The sequence below is a fragment of the Musca autumnalis genome, unplaced genomic scaffold, assembly GCF_047663935.1.
Source record: "Musca autumnalis isolate F117 unplaced genomic scaffold, ASM4766393v1 scaffold_1, whole genome shotgun sequence".
Lineage (NCBI taxonomy): Eukaryota > Metazoa > Arthropoda > Insecta > Diptera > Muscidae > Musca > Musca autumnalis.
In genome coordinates, this window is record NW_027411644.1 from 236,665,727 (window position 1) to 236,681,658 (window position 15,932).

Genomic DNA, 15,932 nt, shown 5'->3' on the forward strand with positions numbered 1-15,932 from the left:
GATCAGTATATCTTTACTCTCGCAAAAGAAAACATCAGCGGATGGTGACACAAAAAATTTAATAATTTTTCTAAAATATGTAAAAAAACATAAATTTTCAACAACAAGTGTGGGAAAATTCATTTGGAAAATACAAATACCAACAACAACAAAATACTCTACAAGAAAACATGTTTTCTAATACGATTTTCTGGTTCATTGGACTAATTTTGCTATTTTCCAATATTGCCAATGCCCAATATGGATATAGTAATAACCTACGCTACGGTGATGTTGATGATGACAATGACAACAACAATAACAACAACATGATGTACTCTTCAAATAAAATAACCCTAGGTAAGTAAATACATAAATGGAGGATAGATGGATGGATGAATGAATAAGTGCAGCAACATTCCTGAATAACATAAATATTATATTGTGTAGTGCGCTTCTTCTTCTTTTTCGTCTGACCCAAAAGTATCGGATGAGATTGTCTGCCATTCGTCTGTCTCGAAAAAAACAAAAAATATTATTGAAACATGGACAAACGAGAAAGCCATCTATTTCATCTATTTATAAACAGACGCACATACATCCACCCGCCGAGAAAAGCAATTTTGTTTGGAATTGCCGAACATTTTCAATAAACAATTCAAACGTTTATTGTTGTTAAACGTTGAAAGATTTGTTTGAGAATTTAAGTAGACAGTGTTTAGAAAATATTGAGTATTTTATGTTGTTGTTATATATTGTAGGTATTTGTTTAAACATAAGCGAATATTAATTCATTCATGCTTTTACCGGCATCTACTTATTGTTGTATTTTATATGGTAGACTTTCGAACATGGTGCGGAAATGTCCAGGGCATTTGACGAGTTTTAAATGTTTTGTCGTTTTATCAACTATAAAACTGTTCAATAAATGGGTGAATATTGCGAAAAGACTGGTTTCTGTGTCCCGGCGCATTTAGGGTTAAAAATATTGAAAAAAATTAAATTTTTAGAAACGGAATAAGTAAAACAAAAGGTCCTTAGACGAGGCTCGAAAATCAAAATAAAATATTCTACATATTTATATGAAAATAAGTAAGAACGGCGTTTAGTTCGGTCCGACCGAACTTGTTGTACCCTACATCACGAGGTGTATTGAAGTAAAACTGAACAATTAGTTTCCTTTCGTTTTTGAAGAAGACTAAATACCAAATTGATGACTCATTCTTAAGATATAGCCTAGCCAACGCAGTCGTTGCATCACGATACATTTATCTATACTGATGTCGATATAAAGCCGGTACAGCTCGTGGTTCATACGACGTCGATATTCACCGTCAAATCAGATTGGTCCATAGATCTTTCGAAGAATTTTTCTCTCGAACACACCAAGCACTGCCTTGACTGCTTGCGCAAGTACCCAGGCTTCGGAACCATACATCAGCATGGGTATTATTAGTGTTTTGTAAAGCGTTATTTTGGTTTGAAGAGATGTGGCTTTGTTCTTAAACTGCTTACTTAAGCCAAAGTAGAATCTGTTGGCCAATATAATTCTTCTTTTTATTTCACAAATGATGTCGTTTGTTGTGTTTACAGCGGTGCCGAGGTAGACGAAGTCTTTTACTACCTCAAAGTTATAGGAACCAACGTCAACAGTTGGTCCGATCTCTATGGACGCATTGTGCGACGACACCATTAACTTTGTTTTCTCGCCGTTTACCGCCAGACCCACTTTAGCACTACGCGTGCGCTACGCCTTGCTACTGATTGTAGAGTAGCCCTATATGCCGCATTTTTCTCTTCGGTAGCAACACGACACACCTAGTCATACCATTGATGTTTGCTCCTCGGAACGATCGTACATCCAACACATTTTCTTTATAAAATTGTCTATAGAACCAACCATTCTTTCAGAAATGGCCTATAAAAGCACCCTTGGGTCTATAAAAACACCCTTTCTTTTACGTAGGCTACATTAAAGCACACTTTCTTTCAGAAAGGGTCTATAAAAGCATCATTTCTTTTAAAAAGGGTATATAGAAGCAGCCTTTCTTTTACGGAGGTTCTATAGAAGCACCCTTTCTTTTACGGAGCGCCTATAGGAGCACCCTTTCTTTTACGGAGTGCCAATATATGCTCCGTTTCTTTTACGCCTGAACTATAGAAACACCCTTTCTTTTACGGGGATCTAAAGAAGCACCCATTCTTTTACGGAGGGTCTATAGAAGCAAACTTTCTTTTACGGAGGGTCTACAAAAACATCCTTTCTTTTACGGAGGGTCTATACAAGCACCCTTTCCTTTACGGAGGGTCCATAGAAAGATCATTCCTTTCAGAAAGGGTCTATAGAAGCACCCATCCTTTCAGAAAGGGTCTATAGAAGCACCCTTTATTTTACGGAGGGTCTATAAAAGCACCCTTTATTTTACGGAGGGTCTATAAAAGCACCCTTTCTTTTATAAAGGGTCTATAGAAGCATCCCTTGCTTTACGCAGGGTCCTTTCTTTTTGAAAGTGTCTAAGAAAACACCCTTTTTTATGGATGGTCTTTAGAAGCACCCTTTCATTTACGGAGGGTCCATAGAAACACTCTTTCTTTTACGGACGGTCTATAGAAGCATCGTTTCTTTTAGAAAGGGTCTATAGAAGCATCTTTTCTTTCAGAAAGGGCCTTTAGAAGCACACTTTCTTTAAGAAAAGGTCTATAGAAACACATTTTCTTTCAGAAATGGTCTATAGAACCAACCTTCATTTTACGGAGGGTCTATAAAAGCACCCTTTCTTTTAGAAAGTGTCTATAGAAACACCTTTCCTTTTAGAAAGGATCTAGAGAAGGATCCTTTCCTTTACGAAGGGTCCTTTCTTTTAGAAAGGATCTTCTTTTAGAAAGTGTCTACGGAAACTCCCTTTCTTTTACGGAGGGTCTATAGAAGCATCATTTGTTTTAGAAAGGATCTATAGAAGCATCTTTGCATTCAGAAAGGGCCTATAGAAGCACACTTTCTTTTACGGAGGGTCTATAGTAGTACCCTTTCTTTTACGGAGGGTCTATAAAAACAGCCTTTCTTTTACAGAGGGTCAATAGAAGCACCCTTTCTTTTGCAGAGGGTATATAGGAGCACCCTTACTTTTACGGAGGGTCTATAGAAGCACCCTTACTTTTACAGAGGGTCTATAGAAGCACTTTTCCTTTTAGAAAGGGTCTATAAAAGCACCATTTCTTTTACGCAGGGTCTATAGAAGCGCTTTTCTTTCACGGGGGGTCAAAAGAAGCACCCTTTTTATTACGGAGGGTCTATAGAAGCACTCTTTCTCATACGGGGGTTCTAAAGAAGCACTCTTTCTTTCAAGGAGGGTCTATAGAAGCACCATTTCTTTTTTCAGAAAGTATCTATAGAAGCACTCTATCTTTTACGCAGGGTCTATAGATGCACCCTATCTTTTACGCAGGGTCTATAGATGCACCCTTTCTTTTACGTACGGTCTATAGAAGCACCCTTTTTTGCGGAGGGTCTATAGAAGCACCCCTTCTTTTACGGAGGGTCTATAGAAGCACTCTTTCTTTTAGAAAGGGTCTTATTTTAGAAAGTATCTACAGAAGCACCCTTTCTTTTACAGAGGTTCTATAGAAGCACCCCTTCTTTTGCGAAGGGTATATAAAGCACCCTTACTTTTGCAGAGGGTATATGGAAAAACCATTTCTTTTACGGAGGGTCTATAGAAGCACGCTTTCTTTTATGGAGGTTCTATAGAAGCGCCCTTTCTTTTATATAGAAGTATCCTTTCTTTTGCGGAGGGTATATAGAAGCGCCCTTTCTTTTGCGGAGGGTATATAGAAGCACCCTTTCTTTTGCAGAGGGTATATAGAAGCATCCTTTCTTAAAAACAGGTCTATAGAAGCACCATTTCTTTTATGGAAGATATATAGAAACACCCTTTCTTTTGCGGAGGGTATATAGAAGCACCCTTTCTTTTAGAAAGTATCTACAGAAGCACCATTCCTTTTATGGATGTTCTATAGAAGCACACTTTCTTTTACGGATGGTCTATAGAAGCACCCTTTCTTTTACGGAAGGTCTATAGAAGCACCCATTCTTTCACGGAGGGTCTATAGAAGCACCCTTTCATTTAGAAAGGTTCTACGAGCCCTAACCACTATTAATTCGTACACAGAGCATATTTCAACAATGTGTTATTAAAGTATGTATATTAAGGCGACCCATAAAAAACAAAATATTTTTATTTTGGAGCTCCTACCTCCTAAATTTGTTTCGATTTGATCCAAAAACTTTATACATATGTTAAATTTTACGGGAATTGGTTAACGTTAACCCGTATCTACCGAGCGAACTTTGTTTCCATAGTAATTTGTATGGGGTCAAAGGTGCATTTTCACGAAAATTCTCTAAAGGCCGTAATTATGGTCTAATCGATGAAAAGACTTTAGCAGTTCATTATTGTGGCTAAAAATGACCTCTACAAAAATTTATGACGATCGGTTAACGATAACCCGTGCTCTCTGGCCGCTTTTTATTTTTCATAGAACTTTGTATTGGGACCAAAAACGAATTTTCCGAAATCGCTCTACAGGCCACAATTATTTTCCAATCGATGGAAAAAAGTTTTCCAGTTAATTATTGTGGCTGAAAAATGAATCCTACAAAAATTTATGAAAATCTATTCTTTTTAAACATATATTTGATGTTAATTAAGTTTCATGTTAAACAGTGAAAAAATATCTGATGTACGAATTATTAGTGGTTAGGGCTCGTATAGAAGCATCATTTCTTTTAAAAATGGTCTATAGAAGTATCTATTCTTTCAGAAAGGGCCTAAAAACACCCTTTCTTTCAGAAAGGATCTATATAAGCACCTTTTCTTTCAGAAAGAGTCTTTAGAAGCTTTCAGGATTGGTTTAATCGATACATATCTTTGTTGCAACATGGTAGTGACTCGTGTCGATGTTTGTTTCTCAGATCAATCGTACATCCAACACGATCAGTGACCTTCATCTATCACAACGTGAGCAATTTGGTTTCTTGTTTTTTGATCCGGTGACAGCCACGTGTCCTTACGACAATGGGTCTGCGTGGGCGTAAATGTACTCTTGCTCACCACCAGTTAGAATCTACACTGCGAAGACTATTCTCATCATTCTGTTGTCATATATTTCACTGTGGAGACTAAATTTGCCCACTGTTGGGAAAAGATATTCTAAAAAATACTTTGGTCTGCTCGTCCTAGTCTTCGGACATGGGTGCAGATAACACTGATGTTGAAGAATTTAGCTTTTATTCGAATTGTGGCAAGTGTTTCATCCACCGTGGTGAAACTGGAGACCAAATGCTTTAACCACTGCAACCAAACATGAACTTTATATAATGGCAGGTATAATAAATACAGTGTTGTTTTGACATCTTTCCCAATGCATCATATTTCCTGTATGGCAGTATTATCGACCCCGTACGAGTACTTTGCAAGTACATAGGCCAGCGCGAAAACTGCACCTTCTCCATAATGTGTCCGAACATTTCAGGCGCAGATTTACTCATGGTTTTCAAAAAGATTGCGGCGGTAGTCAAATTTAAATGGATACTTTTCGCCTTGATGTTCATTGTATAATGTGTTTTATAGGGGTGGATTACTGACCCGACGCCCAGTCCTACATTAGGTACACTTTAACGGGTGTTAAAGACAGTTCGTGGTGTCACCTCCACGGTGGGAAGGATGGAGGTCAGTGTCTACTTGAGATGAAAAAAAAAATCAATACAGATCCTTTTCTTTGCCAGATTAAAACCCAGTCAGTACCGTTGCTTGTTATCTTCCACTCCCTACATCACCCATTTCGGCCCTGATAATCCTTGAAAAAGTATTCTTTCAAAATTAAGACTCTTTCCTTTGACGTTTCCTTGCAGGTCTACTTACTGATCGTGAACCTGAAAAAATGGGAATCGTAGTTGATGTAGCCATAGAAAATGCTAATGCTGTGTATGGAACTCAACTTGAGGTGACCACGGATAACATACCTTTTGGTAACTCATTTTTGGGCTATAATACTCTATGCGGCATGATGGAGGTAAGTTTAAGGCTGACAACAATATGGAAAAAATAAGTAATTGACATTTTCATCCATCATCACATTCTAGAATGGTATTGGTGCTGTAATGGGCCCATCTTCAAGACACACGGCCTTTCATCTTATGTCAATTTGTGATGCCAAAGATATACCCTATTTTTATTCATTTATGGGTGATGCAGCCGAAGCTTTCAATTTATATCCCAGCTCGGAGGATATAGGTAAAGCCATACATTCGCTGCTAACAGCTTTCGAATGGAATAATTTCATATTCCTCTATGAATCATCGGAATATTTGAATATTTTAAATGCCATTATGGCTGAATATGTACCAAGTGAAGCTCCCATCATAACAGTGTTGCGTTATGATATCGGTTATGATGGGAATTATAAGGATGTGTTGAGGAGAGTACGCAAATCGCCCGATAAACAAATTGTTGTGGTTGGTTCTACTGAAACAATGCCGGAATTTTTAAAACAGGTTGGTGTGAAAAATCTTAGAAAATTTTATTCATTTTAAGAAGAGATTTATTTCCAGGCCCAACAAGTTGGCATCATCAATGAAGATTTCAAATATATCATCGGTAACTTGGATTTTCATTCATTCGATTTGGAGGAATTCAAATACAGTGAATCGAACATCACCAGCCTACGCATGTTTTCACCCGAGAATCCAATTGCACAACAAATTATGACCAAATTGGAATATCCATCAATTAAGGAAGGTTTTCAGAATGGTAAGAAATTTTTCAGATATGGGGACTATTATTTATTCTATGGAAAATGCCATTCGCTGGGAAATCATAAATGTTTATGCAAAAGTCCTAAGAAGTGTAGGACATTTTCTCGGATTTCCCTCAAATAATCAGGCCACTTATCAGAGCACTGAACCAACTCCAATTTTTTTTCTTAACTAACCATTCTTCTTAGGTTCCTGTCCGATAACCATGGAAATGGCTTTGACTTATGATGCAATACAATTATTCGCCGAAACCACCAAATATATTCCTCTCAATCCCGAGCCTATTAAGTGTACCGAACACGGTGATAGTGTGGCCACGGATGGTTCTACTTTTAAGAATTTTATGAGATCTGTATGTTTATCCTAAGGTTTCCTATCAGGATATTGATTCGTTTTTTTTTGTTACTTTCATAGATGAAAATGGATGCCAATACCCTAACCGGAGAGATATTTTTTGATGGTAATGTTCGCAAAGGTTTCACCTTTGATGTTGTCGAACTACAACCATCCGGTGTTGTCAAGGTGGGAACATGGAACGAGGATGATGGTTACAGTAGTCAACGTTTGGCGCCAACAACAGCCCTCTACGATTCTAATGATAATTCTTTGGCTAATAAAACATTTTTGATTTTATTATCGGTGCCGGTAAGTTGAGAAATTTCGCAAATTTGAATCTTTAAGGAGGATGAGCCGAAGACAATTTTTATAGACGAGCGAAGAGAGTATTTGTAAACGTCAAGAAGAGAGTCTTTATAGAGGAGTGGAAGGAAGTATTTATGGACGAACTGAGGGATGTCTTTATAGACGAGCTAAAGTATGTGTAGGCGACTAAAGGGATTCTTCATAGACGAGCTGAATACAGTCTTTGTAGACAAGTTGAAGGCAGTCTTTATAGACAAACTGAAGGTAGTCTTTATATACGAGCTAAAGAGAGTCGTATCTGCCTACAGAAGACCCAATAATTTGCCTGTAGGATTAAGTTGGCCTCCCATAGGGAGACAAATATCTACCTATAGGAGTCCAAGTGTTCAGTCTATAATAGACAAACTGATCTGCCTATAGAAGGCTGCTATAGCTTTTCAGTGGGATTAAATTTACCTGACTATTGGCGGCAAATGTGTGCCTATAAGAGACGAAATGTATAGTGGACCAAATGATTTGTCTACAGGAGACCAAATGGTCTGCTTAAAGCCGCGGCGACGGTTTCTTCGATACCGAATTGACCGGGAATCACGCAACACCCGTGTTCACGCAGCACTTAACACCTGACGTTGTTGTCCCAACCCTTGAAAATGCAACCTTTATGCATTTCAATTGCAATGGACTCCGATGTAACGGCCAGAACAGAATCAATCGTCGCTTGCTTTACTTGCTTCCCCAAATGTCAAATTATAAAGGAATGCCAGAGCCTCTTTGTAAATCCACCTGCGTTCCCCTTTAGGAGGCTCTGGCATTCCTTTATAATTTGACATTTGAGAAGCAAGCAAAGCAAGCGACGATTGATTCTGTTCTGGCCATAAGATCGAGGCAATAGTGAATTTCATGAGTCGAAAGAATACAACAACTGCAGCTTCAGCGTTGTGACTTACAACATACTGAGGGAGGATCGCACCAACATTGGATGTATGGGATTAGCTTTCCTATTGCACCAGTCTGTTCAATTCAGACCTATTTCGTTTGGGCGTGTCTCTAATGACCCGTACATGGAATGTATGGGGGTAGCAGCCAGGTGTGGAACTGCCGATTTCAGAAGATTATAACCGTCTGGTCTTGGGGGACTCTAATGCTCATCATGAGTTATGGCATTCGGTATACATCCAGCCGATAAATATCTGTACTACCCCCCCATACCATTGCTATCGAAAACGATATCGTTTTCGAATGTTTCTCGAGAGTTTTGCGGATATTTTGTTCGAGAACGACACACGAGAATGAATTAAAAACGATTCACTCGTCGCTCAGTTTGTGGCAGGAAATCCTTCGATTTCGAATATCGTTAATAATATTATTAGCGAATGATTGACGATAGTTTTACGATAGTGGCGAAAAACATTTTTTGTGGAGTTTCTTGATGTTTCTGTTATGTACCTTTTCCGTTTTTATTTCTTTATGTTTGCGACGCGATATTTAACTGTTGATAAACATTGTTGTCTTGTGTTTGGCAACCTACCCATATGTTGTCTTTATCAACACTTATTGTCTATATTATACGTAGCATTTATATCGAAATTATTTGAAAAAAGCAAATGGGAATTTTTTACAAACAACGTAAATTTTTTTTTTGAAACAAAAAAATTTTCAAAGTAAAAAATGTTTCTCGAAACAATTTTTCTTGTGAAGAAAAAACATTCGCCAAATGTTCGAAAACGATATCGTTTTTAAACTTTTGACGAACAAAAGAACAACGTGCTTGTGTACACCCGAAAAACAATTGCCAATTCTTCGAATGTGATATCGTTTTCGAAAGTTGTGTCGAACGTTCGAATAATATCCGCAATTGGTATGAGGGGACAGGTTATAGGTCCAACATTAGCCCGTTTTTGAAAGATCATAACCGCCTCGTCTTGGGGTTGTGGAATTCGGTCGTCGGAAATGACCAGAGGGTTATAGTGCTGGCTGAGAAGATTACACGGTCAATGAGGACGCTACTACCGGAATTAGAGGAGAGTGTCACAGTTCGCCAGACATAACCAGACTATTTCATCACCTCTGAACTCGCCACTTTTATCAATCATGGGAAAGCTGGTTGGCCTAGTTTCAGAGAGTTCACTAACACAGCTTCCCAACACTTCCGATATTCGGGTAGAGAGGACGTTTGGAGACATCATCACTATACCAAATTTCGACGGGGTCACTCTTGAACTGTGGAAAGAAGGAACATAAGCCGTTAGTCACGTTTGCCGACATTATGCTGATTGATCTGAAGATGTGCGCAAGTTATTTAAATCGATAGTTTGTCGTGAACCTCGAGAGCGACAGGGCGAAGAGAAGAGTACTACGTCGCATTAGATCTCTTCCTGCCGAGGATGAACCACCAGAATTTACAATGGATGATGTTGCGAATGTCATCAGGAACGCTAAATCATCCACAGCGTAGGACCCTAATGAAATCTCCATGGTAATGCTGAAGCAGCTAGATTAGCCGGATGTGGAGTATCTCACTAAAATTCTCAATTTGTCGCTAGCCACCCACATTGTTCCAGAAGTCTGGAAAATGGACAGGGTGGACCCGCTGCTGAAGCCAGGCAAGGATGTCAGCAAAGGTGAATCGTACAGAACGATTTCGCGTACCCAGTTGCCGATCATTAGCATGGGTTCTGTAAGCAGCACAGCACGACAACAGTGCTGCACGCCATCTCCCCACATATAAGTCGATGACTTAACCTGATCAAGCTGTGATAGAACAGTGATTGTGGCGCTTGACTTATCAAAAGCCTATGATACTGTCAAGCACTCCAAACTGTTTGAGGACATCGAACAGACTATTCTCCGGCCATGTTTGAAACGTTGGATAATCAATTATGTTCGTGGACGCCAGTCGTACGTGGAATTCAGGCACAAGAAATCCAAGCTCCGTAGAGTGAAACAGAGAGTTCCCCAAGGTGGACCGATATCTCCGGAACTGTTTAATCTCTACCAAGACAAATTAAGGTCGTAACGCATGTGGTTGATTATCTTGTAGTCAGGTAGCTTCCCTGATGTCATATATGAAAGGCTGAACTCATATTTGACTGGTCTTACCATCTTTTTTTAAGCGAGGAATATGCAAATATCAGCCACTGTATCTACAGCCAATCTGTTCACCACGTGGACGGCAGAGGTGAGAACAGAGTTGAATGTCATGCCGATGGTAACAGAAAAATTCTAGGGGTCACATTCGACAGCATGTTCATGTCGTCCGCCCATGCCACAGTGTTCTGCGACTAGCTGAGATGTAGGAACAAGGTCCTCAATTCCCTAACCGGTAACACTTGGTTTGCATATAAAGAAACCTTGTTGACCACATATAAAGTGATGTTTCGGTCTGTGGTAAGCTATGCGCCGCCAGTTTGGTTTGCGAATACAAATGCTAAGCGATGGAAAAATAGTCAGTTAGAATGCCGTCTCCTTATAGGGGACCACATGGTCTCCCTATAGGATACCAAATGGTCAGCCTATAGGAGATCAAATGTTCTGTCTACAGGAGACCAAATTTTCTGCCCAAAGGAGGCCAAATTGTCTGCCTATAGGGGCCAAATTGTCTGTCTATGGAAGATTAAATTGTCTGTCTTCCGGTTAATCTCACACCCAATTTCAAAATTTTCGCGCTTATGTTCAGATCAAGGCTTGGTCTCGGAAATATGTACCTTTGAAATGTACAAATGGTCAGGAGAACAAAAGGTCCACCTATTGGAGAACAAATGGTCTACCTATAGGATTCCAAACGGTCTACCTAAACGACATCAAATGGCCTGTCTATAGTATTTCAAATCGTCAACCTATAGGGGACCAAATGGTCAGACTAAAGGAAAACGAATGGTTTGCCTATAGGAGAAGAAATGGTCGTCTGTCTGTAAGGGAACAAATTATCAGTCAATGTGTGACCAAATTGTTATTTTGATCGACTAGGTGCCGTCACGGTGGCACCCATGAATTTTTTTGGTATTATTGAAAGATAAGTGAAACCATTAAGTTCGACCGGGCCAAACTTTTTATACCCTCCACCATAAAATATTTTGAACTAAAATGGAATAATAAGTTTCCTGTTAAGTGCAAAAATTGTTCGACCACGGATAATCCAAGTGCCTACATTTGGTCAAAAATGTATCTTAAAATTTCTTCAATATCTTTGTACCAAAAAATAGACCTATGTGAACGATTTTTGTGTGAAGAAGTTTCGTGACCGCTGAAAACCTCAAGTCTCAAATTACAGCTAGTTCGGTTAAAAATTGTAGCTGAAATTCTCATCCAATGGGGGCTATACCAAAACATGGACTTATGTTGACGATTTTGAAAACCTCAAATGTCAAATTACAGCTAGTTCGGTCAAAAAATTTAGCTAAAATCCACACAGTACCGCTATGTGGGGGCCATACCAAAACGTGGACATATCTTGATAATTTTTTGTAAAGAAGTTTTTTTGGTCATTGGGAACATGAAATGTCAAATTTCAGCTAATTCGGTCAGAAAATTTAGCTAAAGGCCTCAAAATACTTTAAATCGGTAGGTACCGTTATATGGGAGATATACCAAAACTTGCACTATAGCTCATCTTCGAAATTGACCTGCCTATTGAAAAATGGCACTCGTACCGTTATATGGGGGCTATACCAAAACGTGGACCTATCTTAACCTCAAGACTCAAATTACAGCTAGTTCGGTTAAAAATTGTAGCTGAAATTCTCAAAATACCGAAAATCGGGTGAACCGTTATATGGGGGCTATACCAAAACATGGACCTATGTTGACGATGTTTCGTGGAAATGTTTTATAACCACTGAGAACTTCAAATGTCACATTACAGCTAGTTCGGTTAAAAATTGTAACTAAAATGCTCAAAATACCGAAAATCGGGAGGTACGGTTATAAGGGACCATACCAAAACATGGACCTATGTTGACGATGTTTGGTGGAGATGTTTCATGACCACTGAGAACCTCAAATATCAAATAGCAGATAGTTCGGTTACAAATTGTGGCTAAAATCTCAAAATACCGAAAACCGGGAGGTACCGTTATATGGGGGCTATACCAAAACGTGGACTTATATAGCCCATCTTCGTACTAGACCTGCCTATTGAAAAAAGACACACGTACGGTTATATGCATTATATGGGGGCTATACCAAAACGTGGACCTATATAGCCCATCTTCTAGCTAGACCTGCCTATTGAAAAAATACACTCGTCCCGTTATAGGGGGCTATACCAAAACGTGGACCTATCTTGACAATTTTTAGTGGAGAAATTTCTTGGCTATCTTCGAACTTGACCTACCTATTGAAAAAAGACGCTCGTACCGTTATATGGGGGCTATACTAAAACGTGGACCTATCTTGACAATTTTTAGTGGAGAAATTTCTTTGCTATTGGGAACCTCAAATTTCAAATTTCATCGTTATATGGAGGCTATACCATATATACCATAAAGATTCAGACGTGTATTGTATTGTTGGATCTGGTTCATATTCCCGAGGCTTAATATTCCCGAGAATCAATGCCTTCTACGATTGTGGTCTTTTATTATTTTATATTTTGAGTTGTATTGGAAATAATCCTCCAAATAGGTCTGGCTTGGTCATTGATTATAACTTTCTATTTCATCTAACCTCCTTACGTTATTTCACGCCAATTTTCAGAATAAACCCTATGCCAGTATTGTTGAATCGCACAAGAAATTGGTTGGCAATAATCAATACGAAGGATATGCCGTGGATTTAATCAAGTTTCTCTCGGCGAAATTGGGCTTCAATTATACGTTTATACCCAGTGGCAATGATTATGGCACCTATAACAAGAAGACAAATACTTCAACGGGTATGCTTAAGGAAATAATGGAAGGGGTAAGTAGTAAACGATGATAATAGAATAACCTGCAAAGGATGACTAAAACTGCAATTTGAATTTTTAGCGTGCCGATTTGGCTATATCTGATTTAACCATTACCTCCGAAAGGCAAGAGGCCATTGATTTTACCACACCATTTATGAATTTGGGTAAGAAATCTTAAGGAAAAAATAAAAATTTAAATTTTTTAAATATTTTTTTTAGGCATTTCCATACTCTTTACAAAACCGCAAAAGGACACCTCCTCGATTTTCTCATTTATGGATCCTTTCAATAATGATGTTTGGCAGGCATTGGGTCTATCATTTATTGGCGTTTCTTTATCATTTTTCATATTGGGCCGACTGGCACCATCCGAATGGGATAATCCCTGTCCATGTATAGAAGAACCAACGGAATTGGAAAATCAATTTACCTTGAGTAATTCTATATGGTTTACCACAGGTGCTCTTTTGCAACAGGGTTCCGATATAGCACCAAAGTAATTAAATATATACCTATAATAATGTATAATATAAATTCTTATCATTTGTCATGTGTTTCTAGAGCTTTGTCCGTTAGAACTGTGGCATCTATTTGGTGGTTCTTTACCCTGATTATGGTCTCATCATATACTGCCAATTTGGCTGCTTTCTTGACGGTGGAAACACCAAAAGTTTTAATTGAAAATGTTAAAGATTTGGCAGCCAACAAGGAGGGTGTGGTTTATGGCGCCAAACGTACCGGATCAACAAGGAATTTCTTTTCGGTAATACTTTCTAATTAAATTGAATTTTTTACTTACTAATTGCTTCTCTTTCACCTTCCTTTCAGACATCCACAGATCCGACCTACAAAATTATGAATGAGTTCATGAATAAAAATCCCCATCTATTGACAGAATCCAATCAGGAAGGTGTGGAAAATGTTAAAAAGAATAATCGTTATGCTTTTCTTATGGAATCGACATCAATTGAATATCACACTGTACGTGAATGTAATCTGGCCAAAGTCGGGCAAACATTGGATGAGAAAGGTTATGGCATTGCTATGAGAAAAAGTGAGCCGAGATGGAAACGAATATACGGAATGATATGGAATTAGAAACGTTTTTTAAATCGTTTTTTTTTTTCAGACTGGGCATATAGAGATAACTTCAATCATGCTTTGCTGGAACTACAGGAACAAGGTGAATTGGAAAAACTCAAAAGAAAATGGTGGAGAGAAATGGGATCGAATTTATGTTCGGTAAGTTTAAATATTCGTATACAGTCGAAATCGCTTATAACGTCGGTCAAGGGACCGACGGATTTTGTCGCTATAACCGATATGTCGTTATATGCGATAGGACTATAAAGGGACCCAGCGATTTAGGACTTTTGGATATCGTCGTTATAACCGATATGACGTTATAAACGACGACGTTATAAGCGATTTCGACTGTAATATCCAAAATGCGAAAAATCCTAATAACGGATAAAGAAGAAGATAAAGAAGTTCCAATAAAATTCAAAGCAAGTAAAAACTTAGGTAAGTTCGAGGAGAGTAAACATTTTTGAATCTATATTGGATAAGTGGTTAATGGCTGAATATGATGTGAGGGACTCCGGTTGCTGTTACATAAATCTGTGACGTATAGAACTACATTGCCCGTCTATTGCAGCATTAAAACGTTAGCTGTCACGACAAACCAGAGTACTTTTTTGTTCAACTACTTTCGCCTCAATTCCTATAGGCCAACCGATACCGATAATACCGAACAAAATATTTGCCCAGCATGTGGTATATGTCCGCCCGACACGACAACTTTTAAACTACCCCCCCAAACCTACTCAACTACCGCAGTAGTTTTGTGATTATAACCCATTGATGCCGTCATATTCCTAATCATCAATCCCACGGCAGCGGGTTCTCTGTACCGGATTGACCCGGGATCACACAACATCAGCGTTCCGACCAGCGGCTGCCACCACAGCGTACATGTGTTTGTATTTGTTTCGTTTTTCTGTGCTTGGAGCAGCATATCCCGGAATGTCTGCTCCGGTTTCTTTTGGTCCGTGCCTGGACGGAGGAAAACCCAGGACCAATATATTTGTGTTCGGTTTGTCACATTCACCCATATCCAATCTTTGGTGAGATGCAATAGATGTCAGGAGTGGGTGCATTTAAGGGGTTGCTCTGGACTTGTCCAAGAGAGGGACTACGATAGAGACTATGCTGCTGCATGCTGTGCGAACACAGCCCCCAGTGAGTCGTCGTCGTCAGATTACGAAACTCCTTCGTCGTCAGATTACGAAACTCCCCCGCAGTCGCCCAAACAGCAGCCACACGCGCACGCACGCGCAGCATTTAACACCAGCCGTTGTTGTTCCAATCCCAGAAAATGTAACCTTTTTGCAATTTAATTGCAATGGACTCCGAGGTAAGATCGATGAAATAGTGGAATTTATGAATCGGAAGAAGAACAAGGTCGCGGCGGTACAGGAAACCATGCTGAACGACCACAGCTCAGTACGTTGTGATGGTTACAACGTAATAGGGAAAGATCGCTCCAGATGTGGAGGTGGGGGATTAGCTTCCCTTTTGCACCAGTGTTCAATACAGACCTATCTCGGT

General features: G+C 39.1%; 1 protein-coding gene across 1 annotated transcript in view; it reads left to right on the top strand.

Moving 5' to 3' along the window:
• The window catches only part of LOC141389263 (glutamate receptor ionotropic, kainate 2-like), a 26,196-nt gene continuing 10,264 nt past the window's right edge, over positions 1–15,932 (top strand). The window contains exons 1-12 of the mRNA XM_073960552.1: positions 1–339; positions 5,891–6,051; positions 6,122–6,532; positions 6,590–6,788; positions 6,982–7,145; positions 7,208–7,438; positions 13,130–13,333; positions 13,402–13,486; positions 13,542–13,818; positions 13,884–14,085; positions 14,151–14,376; positions 14,452–14,564. Of these exons, the coding sequence (XP_073816653.1) occupies positions 171–339; positions 5,891–6,051; positions 6,122–6,532; positions 6,590–6,788; positions 6,982–7,145; positions 7,208–7,438; positions 13,130–13,333; positions 13,402–13,486; positions 13,542–13,818; positions 13,884–14,085; positions 14,151–14,376; positions 14,452–14,564 (2,442 nt within the window). The 5' untranslated portion in view covers positions 1–170. The remainder of the gene's footprint in view (positions 340–5,890; positions 6,052–6,121; positions 6,533–6,589; positions 6,789–6,981; positions 7,146–7,207; positions 7,439–13,129; positions 13,334–13,401; positions 13,487–13,541; positions 13,819–13,883; positions 14,086–14,150; positions 14,377–14,451; positions 14,565–15,932) is intronic.